We start from the raw sequence: 13753 nt of genomic DNA on the forward strand, positions 1-13753 counted from the left end.
TGACTCCTTAATCTTGGTTCTGGATTTCTAGTTTCCAGAACCGGGAGGAAATAAATCTGCTGTTTAAGCCAACCAGTCTGTGATACTTTGTTCTGGCAGCTCTAGGAAACTAATAGAGATGCTAATCTTCATTATTAATTAAAGAAATAGAAATTAAAACCACCATGGGATTCTATTTTATACCTATAAGATTGACAAAAATATAGACAGGAATGAGTATTGCTGAGAATATGGACTAACAAAATCATAGACTGCCCTGGGGAGTACGGAGTGTTGTATCCAGTTGTAAACATCTGGCATTATCTCGTTCATCTAAAGATGCATGCAGCTTATGGCCCAGCAGTGCCACTCCTAAGAAATTATCCTAGAGAAACTCTTGTACATGTGTATCAGGCCACTTTTGGAAAAATGTTCATAACAACTTCTATAAGATTGGGAAAAGCTAGAATCCAGCTGTCCACAGTAAGCTGAATAATGGATTACCACCCAACAGTAAAATTGAAAGCTCTCTCTAGGTACATGCATTAAAATGCATGAGACTCCCAAATATGATGCTGACAAAAAAGCAAGTTACAAAAGAATACAAACACTAAGATGCCATTTAGAGATTAAAAATACCCAAGAAAATAATATTTTGAGATATTTCATATGTAGTAATAATATTTAAAAGGAAAAAGAGAGTGAATGGTAAAACTCAGTAAGGTGGTTTACGCTAGAGTATGCATTCTCAAAGGAGGTGATATTGCCCTAAGGGAGTAAAAATTGCTTCCAGATGTTTAGGGAGGGGTAAAATATTATAGTGGGCCATAGTACATACATATATACAGTATATTTGTGGTATTAAAAATAATGAAAGGGTAATTAGGGAAAAAAATATCTAAAGAGGCATGACACAAGGAAGGCATTGGCAATGTGGGTATTCCTTTTTTTTTTTTTTTTTAAGAGTTTATTTACTTGAGAGAGAGAAAGAGAGAGACAGAAAGCCTGAGCAGGGCAGAGGGAGAGGAGCAAGCAGACTCCCAGCCAAGCAGGGAGCCCACCTCAGGGTTCAATCCCAGGACCTTGGGATCATGACCTGAGCCAAAGGCAGATGCTTAACTGGCTGAGCCACCCAGGCACCCAATATGGATATTATTTTTACTTAATCTCAGCACTGGAACACTGGATAGACCAGTGTTCTTAAACATCTGTTTATTGAATGCTACCTTAGGCAAAGTCACTGTGCTAGGTGCTGAAAGATACATCTATAACAAGTATTAAAGCTTTATCTCAGTTGTCATGAGGAATGACAGAGGGGGGCAGGAAGGGAATGGAAGGAAGAATTATAAGGAAGGTAAAGAAACCTTTGATAGTGAGAAATATATTTATTATCTTGGTGTGATGATGTTTTCACAGGTATACAGCTGTGTTAAAACTTACAAGTTTTACTTTAAATATGCAGTTTGTAGTATGTTGGTTATACCTCAGTAACACCTTTAAAGAGAGATTGGATGTATATCCCAGGGAAAATGAAAATTTGTTTTCACACAGACACTTGCACACAAATGTTCATAGTAGTTTTATTCATAATAGCCAAAAAACTAGAAATTGTTTAAATGACCTTCGGTGAATGAAGGATCAAACGAACTTGGTATGTCCATGCTGTGGGATACTATTCAGCAATAAAAAGGAACAAACTGTTCATACATGCAACAGCTGCAGTGAACTTCAAGGAAATCATGCTGAGTTTAAAAAGGCAATTTTTTAAAAAGATTTTATTTATTTATTTCACAGACAGAGATAGGCAGAGAGAAAGGAGGAAGCAGGCTCCCTGCTGAGCAGAGAGCCTGATGCAGGGTTCGATCCCAGGACCCCGGGATCATGACCTGAGCCAAAGGTACAGGCTTTAACCCACTGAGCCACCCAAGTGCCCCATAAAAAGGCAATCTTAAAAAGACAGGTGCCCAGGTGCCTGGATGGTTCAGTCAGTTAAGCCTCTGACTCGTGATTTTGGTTCAGATCATGATCTCAGGGTCATGAGATCAAGCCCTTGCTGAGCTCTGTGCTCAGCAAGGAGTCTGCTTGAGATCCCCTCTCTCCCTCTGGCTCTCTCCCTGCTTGCACACTCTCTCTCTCTCTCTCTCTCTAATAAATAAATAATTTTTTTTAAAGCTGTGCTGCCTGAGTCCATCATATAATATTTGTGAAATAACATGTTAAAGAGCTGGACAACAGGTTCGTGGTTGCCAGAAATCAGGGATGAGAAGAGTGGATATAGCTACAATGGAGCAGCATAAGGGAGTCTGGGGGGTGGTTCAGTTAACCATCTGATTCTGGTGTTGGTTACAGGAAGCTACACATGTGATAAAATTGCATAGACCTCTATACACATACACCCAAATCAGTTAATACAAATGGTGAAATCTAAATAAGCTCTATCCTTTGTACCAAAGTTGATTTCCTGATTCTCATATTTGCTATAGTTATGCAAGATGCCAGCATTGGGAGGTACATAGGACCTCCTTGTGACTTCCTTTCAAAATAAAGTCTGAGAAAAAGGCCAGTGACTAACCTAGTGCCTCTAGTGTCCAGATTTTGTTTTCTAAATACTTTCTCTTCTCATTTAGGGATGGGGGAAAGAGACAAGGCTTTTAGGGAAAATAGGTGCGATTCTGCAAGTCTGGGGCATGAAATAGATCAACCTTAAATGATTTGTCATAATAGAAACCAAAGAAACCAGCAAAATTATTAGAAACTACTAGGTCATGTCTAAAGGACTCAGGATGCGATCTTACGGGCCAAAGATGAGGTAATTTTAGCATCACTGTTGGTAACTGCAGTGAACTAAAACACATTGAATATTTTTGAAGCCATGTCTTCATAATAATAATTTATTAAAGTTATAATTAAGTATTCTTTGGAGGTTTCTAGGGAAACAACTCAGTTGGGAAACTAGATAATAAAAGGAAAGAATTAACTGTTTATTTTGCCTTCCTTATACAACTATACCTCTAGGCAATTAAATAGTCAACTTGCAAAGTTCCTGTCATAAATTATTCCAGCTAATAAACAAAAAGGAAATGATTGAATTCCTTGTTTAGAATAATAAGAAAAAGGAGAAAAAACTCTAGTTCTTGCATCCTCCAGCAGATTTAGGCATTTATCATCATAGACCTGTTATATTGAGACCTGTTATATTGGTTTCATAGGGCTATTATACAAATTACCATAGACTAGTTGGCTTAAAACAACAGAAATTTATTCCCTCTGAGTTCGGAAGCCCTGAAGTCAAAATCAAAGGATGGGCACAGCTACATGCCCTCAAACCGTTTTAGGGGAGAATCAGTCCTTGGCTCTCCCAGCTTCTGGTGGCTATAGGCATTCTTTCACTTGTGGCCACATTACTCTGATCTCTGCTACCACGGTCACACTGGCTTTTCTTCTGTGTTATCTTCTGTGTGTCTTTTATACAGATTCTTATCATTGGATTTAGGGCCCATCAAGGGAATCTGGGATGATTTCAGAATCTTTAATCTGGTTACATCTGCAAAGGTCCTTTGCAAATGAGGTAACATTCACAGGTTCCAGGGCTTAGAACATGGACATACATTTTTAGGGGCCACTATTCAGCCCACTCTAGTGGTTAATATCACTTAAAAAGGGGTAAATCAGAGGCAAGCCTCCTCATCATGAAAGTAAACATCACCTTGCAAGAAAAACAAAAAACACTGAATGCAATCAAGCATCAACTTATAGGACATACAGAAAACAGAAAACTACAAGGATGCAGTCAACAAAATTCAGACTGTGGGAAATGCTACAGGACAAAAACACGGTTTTCTTCAGCAAACTGAAAGAGAGAAAAAAAGAGGTGGAAGAAGGAAGGAGCCTCTATATGAAAAGAAACCTAAGCAACATCATCCACCTGCACTGTGGGTGCTTTATTTTGATTCTGATCCGAAAAACTTAAAAATATCAAATAATCAGGGAAACTTGAACACTTACTGGTTGTTTTATAAGCATTTGTTGTGAATTTTAATATGGGTAGGGTTTTTAAAACAGTCCTTTTAGATATCATACTGAATTATTTATGGATGAAAAGATATGTCTGAGACTTGCTTCAGTATAGTTGGGGGTGGAAGAGGCAGGTGGGTTTGTTGTCTCTACTTTTATATATGTTATAATGAAGTTAAAAATCTAAAAAGGTTATAACTAGAGGGGTGATCCTCTTAGCTTTTTCTGCATGGTGATTAATGAGGCTCTCAGGGGTGTATCAAGAGTTTTCACAGCTTAAAACTGGAATCCAGGGAAAGTAAAAAGCACTTCCCTTTGAGAATATGTTTATTCAGCCAGCCTTGCCTGACAGAATTCTGCCAAGCTCTCCTCACCCTCTTTTGTTACCCTCTACATACTTCCACAGTGTATTTAATTGTGTACTGTCTGGTTCTCCCACTTTCCAGATTATAAATTCCTTGAAGATGCTAACCTTGTTTCATCTTTATTCATCCGTATATTACCCTCACCTCTGCATTTAACACTGGGCTTGGTAAGCCCTCTCAGTAAATGGTTATTGAATGGGCAGTAGGGAACTGGGTTTGTGCTGATAAATAAAATACAAAATATAACCCCTCCTTTCTCTATCTCTTCAGTAAACTCTTTTTCCCAGAACTACTAAGGTATAGGTACAGAGCTACTTTAAACTTTTCTTCTTTTGCCCATCCTCTGCAGAGGTGCTAATGGAAAATAAGTGAAGGGTAAGCCCTGTAGCAAAATGGAAAATGGGTTTCTGCACAATCAAATGTTGCTGATTTCCACTCTTTCCCAGTATATAGTACAGTGAAGTCTCTTCAGATGGCTGTCTTTCTGTACTATTTGTTTTGCTACCTTCTGTGTATTGGAGTTCCCCTTCTATTTGAATTCCTTGGTATGCTTTAAGATGGTAGTTAGAATGTAACCTTCTTGGGGTAACTGGCTGGCTCTGTGGAGTGCACAACTGCTTAATCCTGGGGTTGTAGGTTCCAGCCACAGTTGGGAATAGGGATTAGTTTAAACTGAAAAAAAAAATGTGATTTCCTAGAAATGATGTCAAGAAGTACTATAAAAATACTATTTTGTGGAGTGTCTGCTGGCACAGTCAGTAGAGCATGTGGCTTTTGATCTCGGGGTCGTGAGTTCAACCCCCACTTTGAGCCTGGTGCCTACTTTTAAAAAATTGTTTTAATACTATTTTATGCTATGGATGGGGTTATCTGGAAGTTTCCTAGTAGGTAACAGTCTCCATATAGCAGACTTTAAGAGGTCTACAAAACTTCATAGCTGGGAGAGACCTAAGGGACTAATGTGCTTCCCTGCTTTCATCCCACTGCTCTCATTAAAAAGAGCAACTTTTTGCATAATTGCTATCTTTTTGCTGTCTTAAAATATTGCCTATTATCTAGTCCTACATTCTGGGCTAGTTTCTAAACTAGTACTTTCCATATTTAGACTATTGAGAAAATAGGACACATAAGTAACAACTGTTATCTAAAATGAAAAAAATATGTGTACTTACCATTTTCTTTTGATCACATAGTGTTGGATGATTTCTCATTTTTAGAAAGCAGCAGAATAAATCTTAAACTTTAAAATATAATTACTCGACATCATAACCTTATTAAAGACTTAAAAATACTTTATTTTCTCTTTAGGTGGTACGGGACTATAATCTTCAGCTGTTTTTACAAGAGAATGCTGTATTTCACAAACCCCAGCCTTTCCAGTTCCAGCCCTGTGACAGCGATACTGTAAGAGAATTCCAGATTTTCATTCCATTTGTTTTTAAGCTATGTTTGTGCTCAGATAACTATTATCCTTGAACTAGACAGAAAAAGCTGAGTGTGTCTCCTTAATTTCATAACAAAATTGTAAGTATGCAGAGAAACAGCCATTTCTCCTTTCTAAAATGTGACTAAAACTCAGTATCTTTATGTTAGCAACTTAAACGAGGTTAAGTTCTAAGACATGTAACTAAAAACTTGCAAACTGAGCAGAGAGAAGAAGAAAAAATATTCATTAAAATTTTTTTTCAATTCAAATATAAATTATACTTTCTATCCATGAAATTCTTCACATGGACACCCTTCCAAAGAAACCAGTGGTTAAATTTTAACCAGAATAGAATCAATAAACAGAACAGTGAATGTGTGCCTGCACATATTTTGGTTGGCTTTATAAAAAATTACAGACCCTTTTTCATTCCTTTCAGATTTCCTAGAATGTCAGAACATTAACATAAATGTTCAAATTGGCAATATTTTAAAAAGCAGATATTAATCATGCATTTTATCCTTCAGTTTATGAAAAATGTTTGCCATTATTTGAATTAAAAACAACAGAACCAAAATGCTAATTTGATAACATTAAAAAAAAAAATCAACTTCTGCAAGTTAAGAAAGCACAGGTTGGCATACCTAGCACATTCTTTCAATGTGGGCAAGCCAAGAGGGAAGTCAAATTATATTCGTAAGGTCTTTTAGTAAACATGGAATCAGAACTAAGGGAATTTATGATATCACAGTTTCATGGTATCAGTTTAATAGACCTTTACTAGAGTTATCTTTATTACTTTTCTTACATTTTAAGGAGCCCTGTTCATGGCTATATAGAGAAATATAGGAAACCAGCATTTAGATTATAATCCTTGCCCTTTATGTTAGTGCCTTTTTCAGTCAATCAACTTTTTCTTAATGATTCAGTGACATCCTATAACTTGACTTCTTCATCTAAGAGGAATGAAGCAGAGCATTAGAAGATACAGAGTGTGGACAGGTTCACCAAGCTTGACTTAAAATTGCAACTAATTCAAGATTATTTTATCTTTGCCCATTTTCCTCAGAAAAATCAGAATAACAGTAGACTCTCATTTCACTTGTTCAAGGCCCAGCAACAATCCTAAATCCTATTCTGTTTCTAGACACTGTGCTAAATGTTCTTAGCTGCATGTCCCTGTTTGCCTTAAAGTTCTAACTATGCTGTTTTCTGTCCTTGTGCAATCTTTACTGGGCAGAGTTTAAAAGCTGCCCAACTGGTGGATATTGAGCTCTCCCCTGTCAGTGCTCTGAGAATGACCATAGCTGAGGTATATGGGGGTGTGGGTTAAGGGTGGGGGAGATGGGATGTGTGGGTTTGCATGTTAATGAAGGGTGGAACCTGGTATTGGGATTAAAAATGTGTTGGGGTGTGTAATGGGCCACTGACTGTGTAAACTGGGGTTTTCCATTTTCCTGTATAAATTAAGCATTCCCTTCCCTATTTATAGTGAAAGGATTGAACTTCTCATTTTTCATCTAGTCTGAAGCACCTTTGTTTTCCTGGAGAGGCATGTTGGAAAGAATTGTAGAGCTAATCTTGCCTTTATCAAGGGGAAGCTGAAGCCTTTTTTAATATAACCCATTTCAAATTGTAATATTTTTCCTGCAGAAGTTGAAAACCAGATAAGAGCATACAGTCACAATACTACTGTCAAAGTTAACTAAGGCTTGAAATGATTGTACCCTTTTTGTTTTTTGACTTATCTTTACTTGCTGATAAATCAAAATTTGTTATCATTTTATTTCAATATATGACTATTTTGATTCATGCTTTAGAGCAATATACCAGAAGAAACTGGCCAAAATGGCTTTATAAAGATGCAATTATTTCTATTTTGTATAGCCATATAATTAGATTGGGGATCTTAGTGTTAACTATAATATCATTACAAGTGACAATGATCAGTGGCAAGTTTCATCTAATGAGTAACTTAGTAGCTGTCTCATGGTTAACACTGATTTTCTTGCCTTTATTTCCATATAGTTATTGATTTCTACAGTGTCCTTTCTTTATATCCTCAAATACCATTTTTATGATTATTAGTTTTGAGTATACATATATATTTATTGGCCATTTTGTATCTTATTTTGTGAAATGCTTTTTTTTTCTTTTCAGTGTAACAGAATTCATTGTTTATGCTGAAAGGAGTTTTAAATGCAGGATTACTCTTAAGAATATGAGATGTACCCTAAAATTTCCCTAACCCCCCAAAAAGAGGATTTTCTATATGACAAATACATATATATACAAGTACATATATATACTAGGATACATATATATATACTAGGATTTTCTATATGACAAGTACATATATATACTAGGATCCCACTTTTGGAGAGTCATTCAGCTGTCACATGGGTCATACTTGTTTTAGAAATTAATCCAGGTGTTATACAATGAGAAATCATGAGCTTTGGAGTCAGATCCTGTCTGTGCCATTTGCTGGCGGTGTTTATTTTATTTATATGTTTATATATATTTAACCTCTCTAATTCATTCTTCTTCTATGTAAATGTTGAAGACTTTAATCTATTTGAAAATTAAATGAGCTACTTAAGCATTTGACTCAGGCCCTGGCACATAGTAGATACAGAATAAATGTTGACTGTCTTTTTTTCCCCTATCTTTCCACAAAACAAGCATACTTGATTTTTTTAGGTATTGCCCCTAATTGCTATAGGAAACAGAAAAATATCAAATATAGGAGACATTATAAAGATTATGAAGTCTGTAACACTTTTATATTCATGGTACCCCCCACTTAACTCTCTTATTGAGTTGACTGAAAGTTCCTTGGGACTTCTTTTATTTTTCATTCAACAGTGTGGATCTCATCAACATATTTCTTAACAGTTTGTAAGCCTAAAAAGCAATCTGTGTGAAATAAACAGCAGCCAGTAGCTAACAATTAGTGTCCGTTCCCACCCCTCTTACAATTTTCGGCACCTCTGCCCTACATACCCCTCAGTGTTTGTCCCTTCCATTACCAGAACTAGTGATGTGTGCCCTTAAGGACATTTCCTCGTGTCCAATGAAAAGGATCTCCTATCCTATTTAACCTGGATGGAGAAGAATACAGGAAACACACATGTTTGCATTTAAGGCAGGAAAAACTTATGGAAACTTTCCCCCCATATTTCCTGGTGGGGATGTGAAGACTTTTTCCTTTTTACCTTTCCTGAACTGCAAATAACAAGATCTTCACAGATACCCTAAGCTGACATTTTTATCATAGTATCACAAATATAAAAAATAGCTGACAGGGGTCCCAGTTAAGTGGCTGACTTTGGCTTAGGTCATGATCTCAGGGTTCTGGTATCAAGCCCCGCATGAGTCTTCCTGCTCAGTGGGGAGCCTGCTTCCCTCTCCCTCTGCAGCTCCTCCCACTTGTGTGCATGCACCCTCTCTCTCTGTCTCAAATAAATAAAGTCTTTAAAAAAAATAGCTGACAAATTTCTGATGTATGATCTTTTCCTGTTATTTTAGCCACTAGTTGTGATATTTATTTCTATGATCTAAAGACTAGGGGCGCCTGGGTGGCTCAGTGGGTTAAAGCCTCTGCCTTCGGCTCAGGTCATGATCCCATGGTCCTGGGATTGAGCCCCGCATCGGGCTCTCTGCTCAGCAGGGAGCCTGCTTCTCTCTCTCTCTCTCTCTCTCTCTGCCTGCCTCTCTGACTACTTGTGATCTCTCTGTCAAATAAATAAAATTAAAAAATAAAAATAAAAAAGACTAAATATTAAGTAAAATGGCCACTTGCTGTAATTTAGGACTTTTGCACATTAAATTTTTGCTAAGCAGGGCATTTTATGCATTTATTAAAAATACGTACAATACATGTAAATCAAACTAACATGCTATATGCCTTAAACTTATATAGTGATGTATGTCAATTATTTCTCAATAAAACTAAGAAAAAAATATTTACCAAAAGTTAACCTTGTCTGTAAAGACTATATGGGACCTGTATACTATACAGGGAAACTACTTCAAAATTCTCATTGTTAGTGAGTGTCTTTATCTGCTGATGGAAGTCTTGTATTGCCTATAGCATTGGCATATGAACGTGAAAGCACCGTGATAGAGAATTTGTGGAAAATCCTCCTTGTGAGTAAGTAGGTACCATCCTTCTATACATATACCGACCACAGTATCCAAAAATGAAAGGCTCTGATTATAGACTAAAGTGTTGCTCTCCAGAAACAGCAGTGCTGGCAGTCAAGTGTTCAGAGGGGTTGTCCTAAGTTCTTCAGTCTTTCAAAAAGGACTTACTTGCTTTTCATAGAAAACCTACCATCTATATAATGAGTCTTTGTGCTTTCTCTGGATTTGATGCATTCTCTAATCATCAATAGGTATCTAGAGCTTCCCACAGATGGCTTGGTAAGGTACTGACACAAAAGAGCCTGGGAGTTCACTTTTTTATTTAGCTTGTGATTATAGCTCTTAAAGCAGAATCTCTGTGAGAGCTGCCAGAGTAAAGGCGTACTCCTCTTGTGGCTGTTCCAACCAGTCGGGCTCTAGATATACCTAGAGAGTGTCAGAAACAGCGGTTTTGTTGTTGTTGTTTTTGTTGTTGTTTTGTCTTGTTTTCATGGCATGACTGAAGGACAGGTTTTTCTCTTAAATTTACCTTTGGTATCTAATAGCTCCCATTTGTTTCCCAGAGGGACTATGCACACTCAACCCAGTTGTGAGCTCCTGCTACTCTCTGAGTATAGTCAGAATAAGTTATGATTCATGAAGAGCACTGCTCCACTCCTTTCCAAGTTGTATGATATATTTAAAATATGTGACTTAGAGGTTCACAGTCTCCCAACAAAACCCTTCAGGTCAGATGTGTTTCAAAACTTAAAATTTTTCAGTACTTGCTTCAGCACCATATATACTAAAATTGGAACAATACAGAGAAGTTTAGTATGACCCCTGTGCAAGGATGACATGCAGATTCTTGAAGTGTTCCATATTTTTTAAAAATAAAATCTTGAAAATGAATAAATAAAATAACATAGATATCCTGGATTTTTAGGGGCACCTGACTGGCTCGGTTGGTAGAGCATGGGACTCTTGATCTTGGGGTTGTGATTTTAAGCCCCATGTTTGGTGTAGAGATTACTTAAAAATAAAACATTTTAAAAAACAAAATAACAGACTTTTTTAGGTTTTAGAAGGGTGATCCATATACCATATATTGTATAACACCCTAAACAAGGGGAAGGACCTCATGATCAAGCATAGTATTTTTGCAGTAAAACATTTGAGTAGTTATACCAAGTGAAATAAATAAAAACTATAAATAACGTCTCTTTGGTTCAAGTCAAATTTTGCCACACCTGAGCTGTGGCTCCAAACTTACCTAAAACACCTGTGATTTTCAGAGCATTGTGAATTTCAAAATTATAGGACCATGAACCTGTCTAAACATAAGTATTTAACACAATAAATATATACCAATAAGCTGAAAAATACTAGTACAAATCCCTTGAATGAGGGTTAATAACTGAATTGTTCTTGGCATATGACATTGGCTTGACAACCCCAACATTATCTTTTGAAATTAGGTTGAAATGCTAGTATTTTGCTATGTAAATGCTAGTTTTCATTCGTTATGTATGACCATCTCTTTTTCTCTCTTTCAAATGGTTATATTTTGGTAACAGACTTGGAAAATTATGACAGTGTTTCTTGTATGAAATCATCTTTTCTATCGCTACTCAATTTGCACTCTGAGCATATGCTCAGATGCCTGTCTTAACCTTCTATGCCCTTATGTTAATCCTAAAGTGAACTGAAATCATATCTTAAGGACAAATAGTTAAGATAACTTAAAAACTGATATATCTATAATAGTAGAATGTTAATTTCTGTCATGTAGTTCTTTAAATTTATTTAATAACTTTATAAATTTGAAAAGACTAGTATTTATATTCTGTAAAAAATTGGGAACTTTCAAAAAATTTAACATTGCTAAGGCTCTGAAGGCCTTTTTAAACTCATATGAAACATGGCTTTTGTTTTTCTAAAAACAAAGTGGAAGCAAAAGCTGTCTTACCTCTAAGTAAATGGCCTAGCCAAAGCTTCATTCAAAGGAAATTTGTATTTTAACAATATCTTCTTCAATATTACTGCCTTTATTTTATCAATATTGGTATTAACTATATAGAACAATTAGTGAGACAATACAGTTTTAAGGTAGCAAGGAATCTGAAATCAAAGAGAACTCAATACAAGCTCTACATTCACCATATACTGGCTTTAAAAAAAGACACATACCCTTTCTAAGCCTAGAATTCCATACCTATAAATTGAGAATCATTGTTAGGATTATTTTGAGAGCTAAATAATGTTTGTAAAGCAGTTAGCACAAAGCTTAAATATGCAATAAATAATACCCTTTTAGAAAAATTAACATAGCTGTATAGTTTTCTAATTATAAAAAAAGAATGTTGTAGAAAGTTTTCACCTGAACTGCCACTGTTTAAAGGTAACCGCTGAGGCGCTTGGGTGGCTCAGTCAGTCGTCTGGCTTGGCTTTAGCTCAAGTCATGATGAGCTCTTGGGTTGTAGGAGTCAGCAGTGTTGGGCTTTGTGCTCTACTTGAATTGGAGGAGTCTACTTGAAGATTCTCTCCCTCTGCCCCTCCCCCTATACGTGTGACCTGAGATTTGAAGGACAATACAAAAAACAATAAGGAAGTTATTTTACTCAGAGGGAACGGAAAAAGACCCATCTGCTTTTATAATTTTTTTTTTTAGTAAAATGTGTATGATTTCTAAAATCTGATATTTCCAAAGATCTCAAGAATCACATTTAGTTGGCCTAACTTGTCATATACCCAAGCTGACAAATGAAAAATTACCAGTCCTGTACTTAAAAGATGATAGGAGGAGCACCTGTGCGGCTCAGTGCGTTAAGCCTCTGCCTTCAGCTCAGGTCATGATCTCAGGATGCTGGGATCCAGCCCCACATCAGGCTCTCTGTGCAGCGGGGAGCCTACTTCCCCTCTGTCTCTGCCTGATGCTCTGCCTGGTTGTAATCTCTCTCTCTCTATGTCAAATAAATTTTTTAAAAAAGCTGCTATAAAAGTGCTTATATCATTTCTCTTCAGTTAATTTACTTGAATTATTTTTGTGCCACCATTTTTCTGAGACTTGTGGTATTATTACATATGTCTCTTTTTAAAATAATCAAGTTCAATAAGTGAACTTTTTCAGAGCTAGGCTGTAGTGCTTTTTGATACATAATTTTTAAATTCTCATATTTTGCTTTAGGCAGATAGCAATGTGCTTTAAAATGTTGTGCTTAATAGCTTATATATGTTATTATTCTCTTATGTTTCAAATGCATTTTTAAGAAGTAAAGGAAAAATGTTAAGAGTTTGAACTAGGGATCAAATTAGCTAACATTTCAAAAAGAAGCAGTCACTAGCAGTTCCTTTGCTAGAATCAGCCACTGCTAACATCACCATCTGGTCTACACTAGATCTTGATTTACAGCAATCTTGGATGGTAGAGGTGGCATTAGAACATTCCTCTGTGTGTTGTTTAACATCTGGGTTGTGTTTGCCTTGTATGAAATTTTCATTTGTCTAGACCCTGAGTTATAGGTAGCTTCCACATTTCTTTCCATGGCTTGATTTTAGAATTCACCCAAAAAAAATTAATTTGAATTTGAATCACAGAATCATCTCCCAATCAGTGGCATTTGTTGTCTGTCCTAATCGTTGGACACTCCCATCTGAGGAATAGTAAACCCAAAGAGAAAGCACAGGAAATACTCAGTGTAAAGGTAGAGATTATGTGTGAGCAACTAGGGCTGTGACCTGTCTGTAGCCAGTACACATTTAACACACTTACCTATTCCTTAAATGTTGCTCCGTGATAAAAATATAATTTCTCCATCAGTTGTCTTCTTTCTCCTCGATT

At 36.4% G+C, this 13753-nt stretch overlaps 1 protein-coding gene across 3 annotated transcripts in view; it reads left to right on the forward strand.

The window, feature by feature from the left end:
* Nucleotides 1-13753, forward strand: part of FCHSD2 (FCH and double SH3 domains 2) — a 284078-nt gene that overhangs the window by 224970 nt on the left and 45355 nt on the right. For 2 of the 3 annotated variants that reach the window (XM_082749741.1, XM_082749742.1), the window contains one exon: nucleotides 5667-5762. In XM_082749741.1, the coding sequence (XP_082605867.1) occupies nucleotides 5667-5762 (96 nt within the window). Of the gene's footprint in view, nucleotides 1-5666; nucleotides 5763-7024; nucleotides 7097-13753 lie in introns of all 3 variants that reach the window. The other variant, XM_082749740.1, reaches the window with a different exon arrangement.

The sequence above is a fragment of the Mustela nivalis genome (genome assembly GCF_964662115.1).
Source record: "Mustela nivalis genome assembly, chromosome: 9".
Classification (NCBI taxonomy): Eukaryota; Metazoa; Chordata; class Mammalia; order Carnivora; family Mustelidae; genus Mustela; species Mustela nivalis.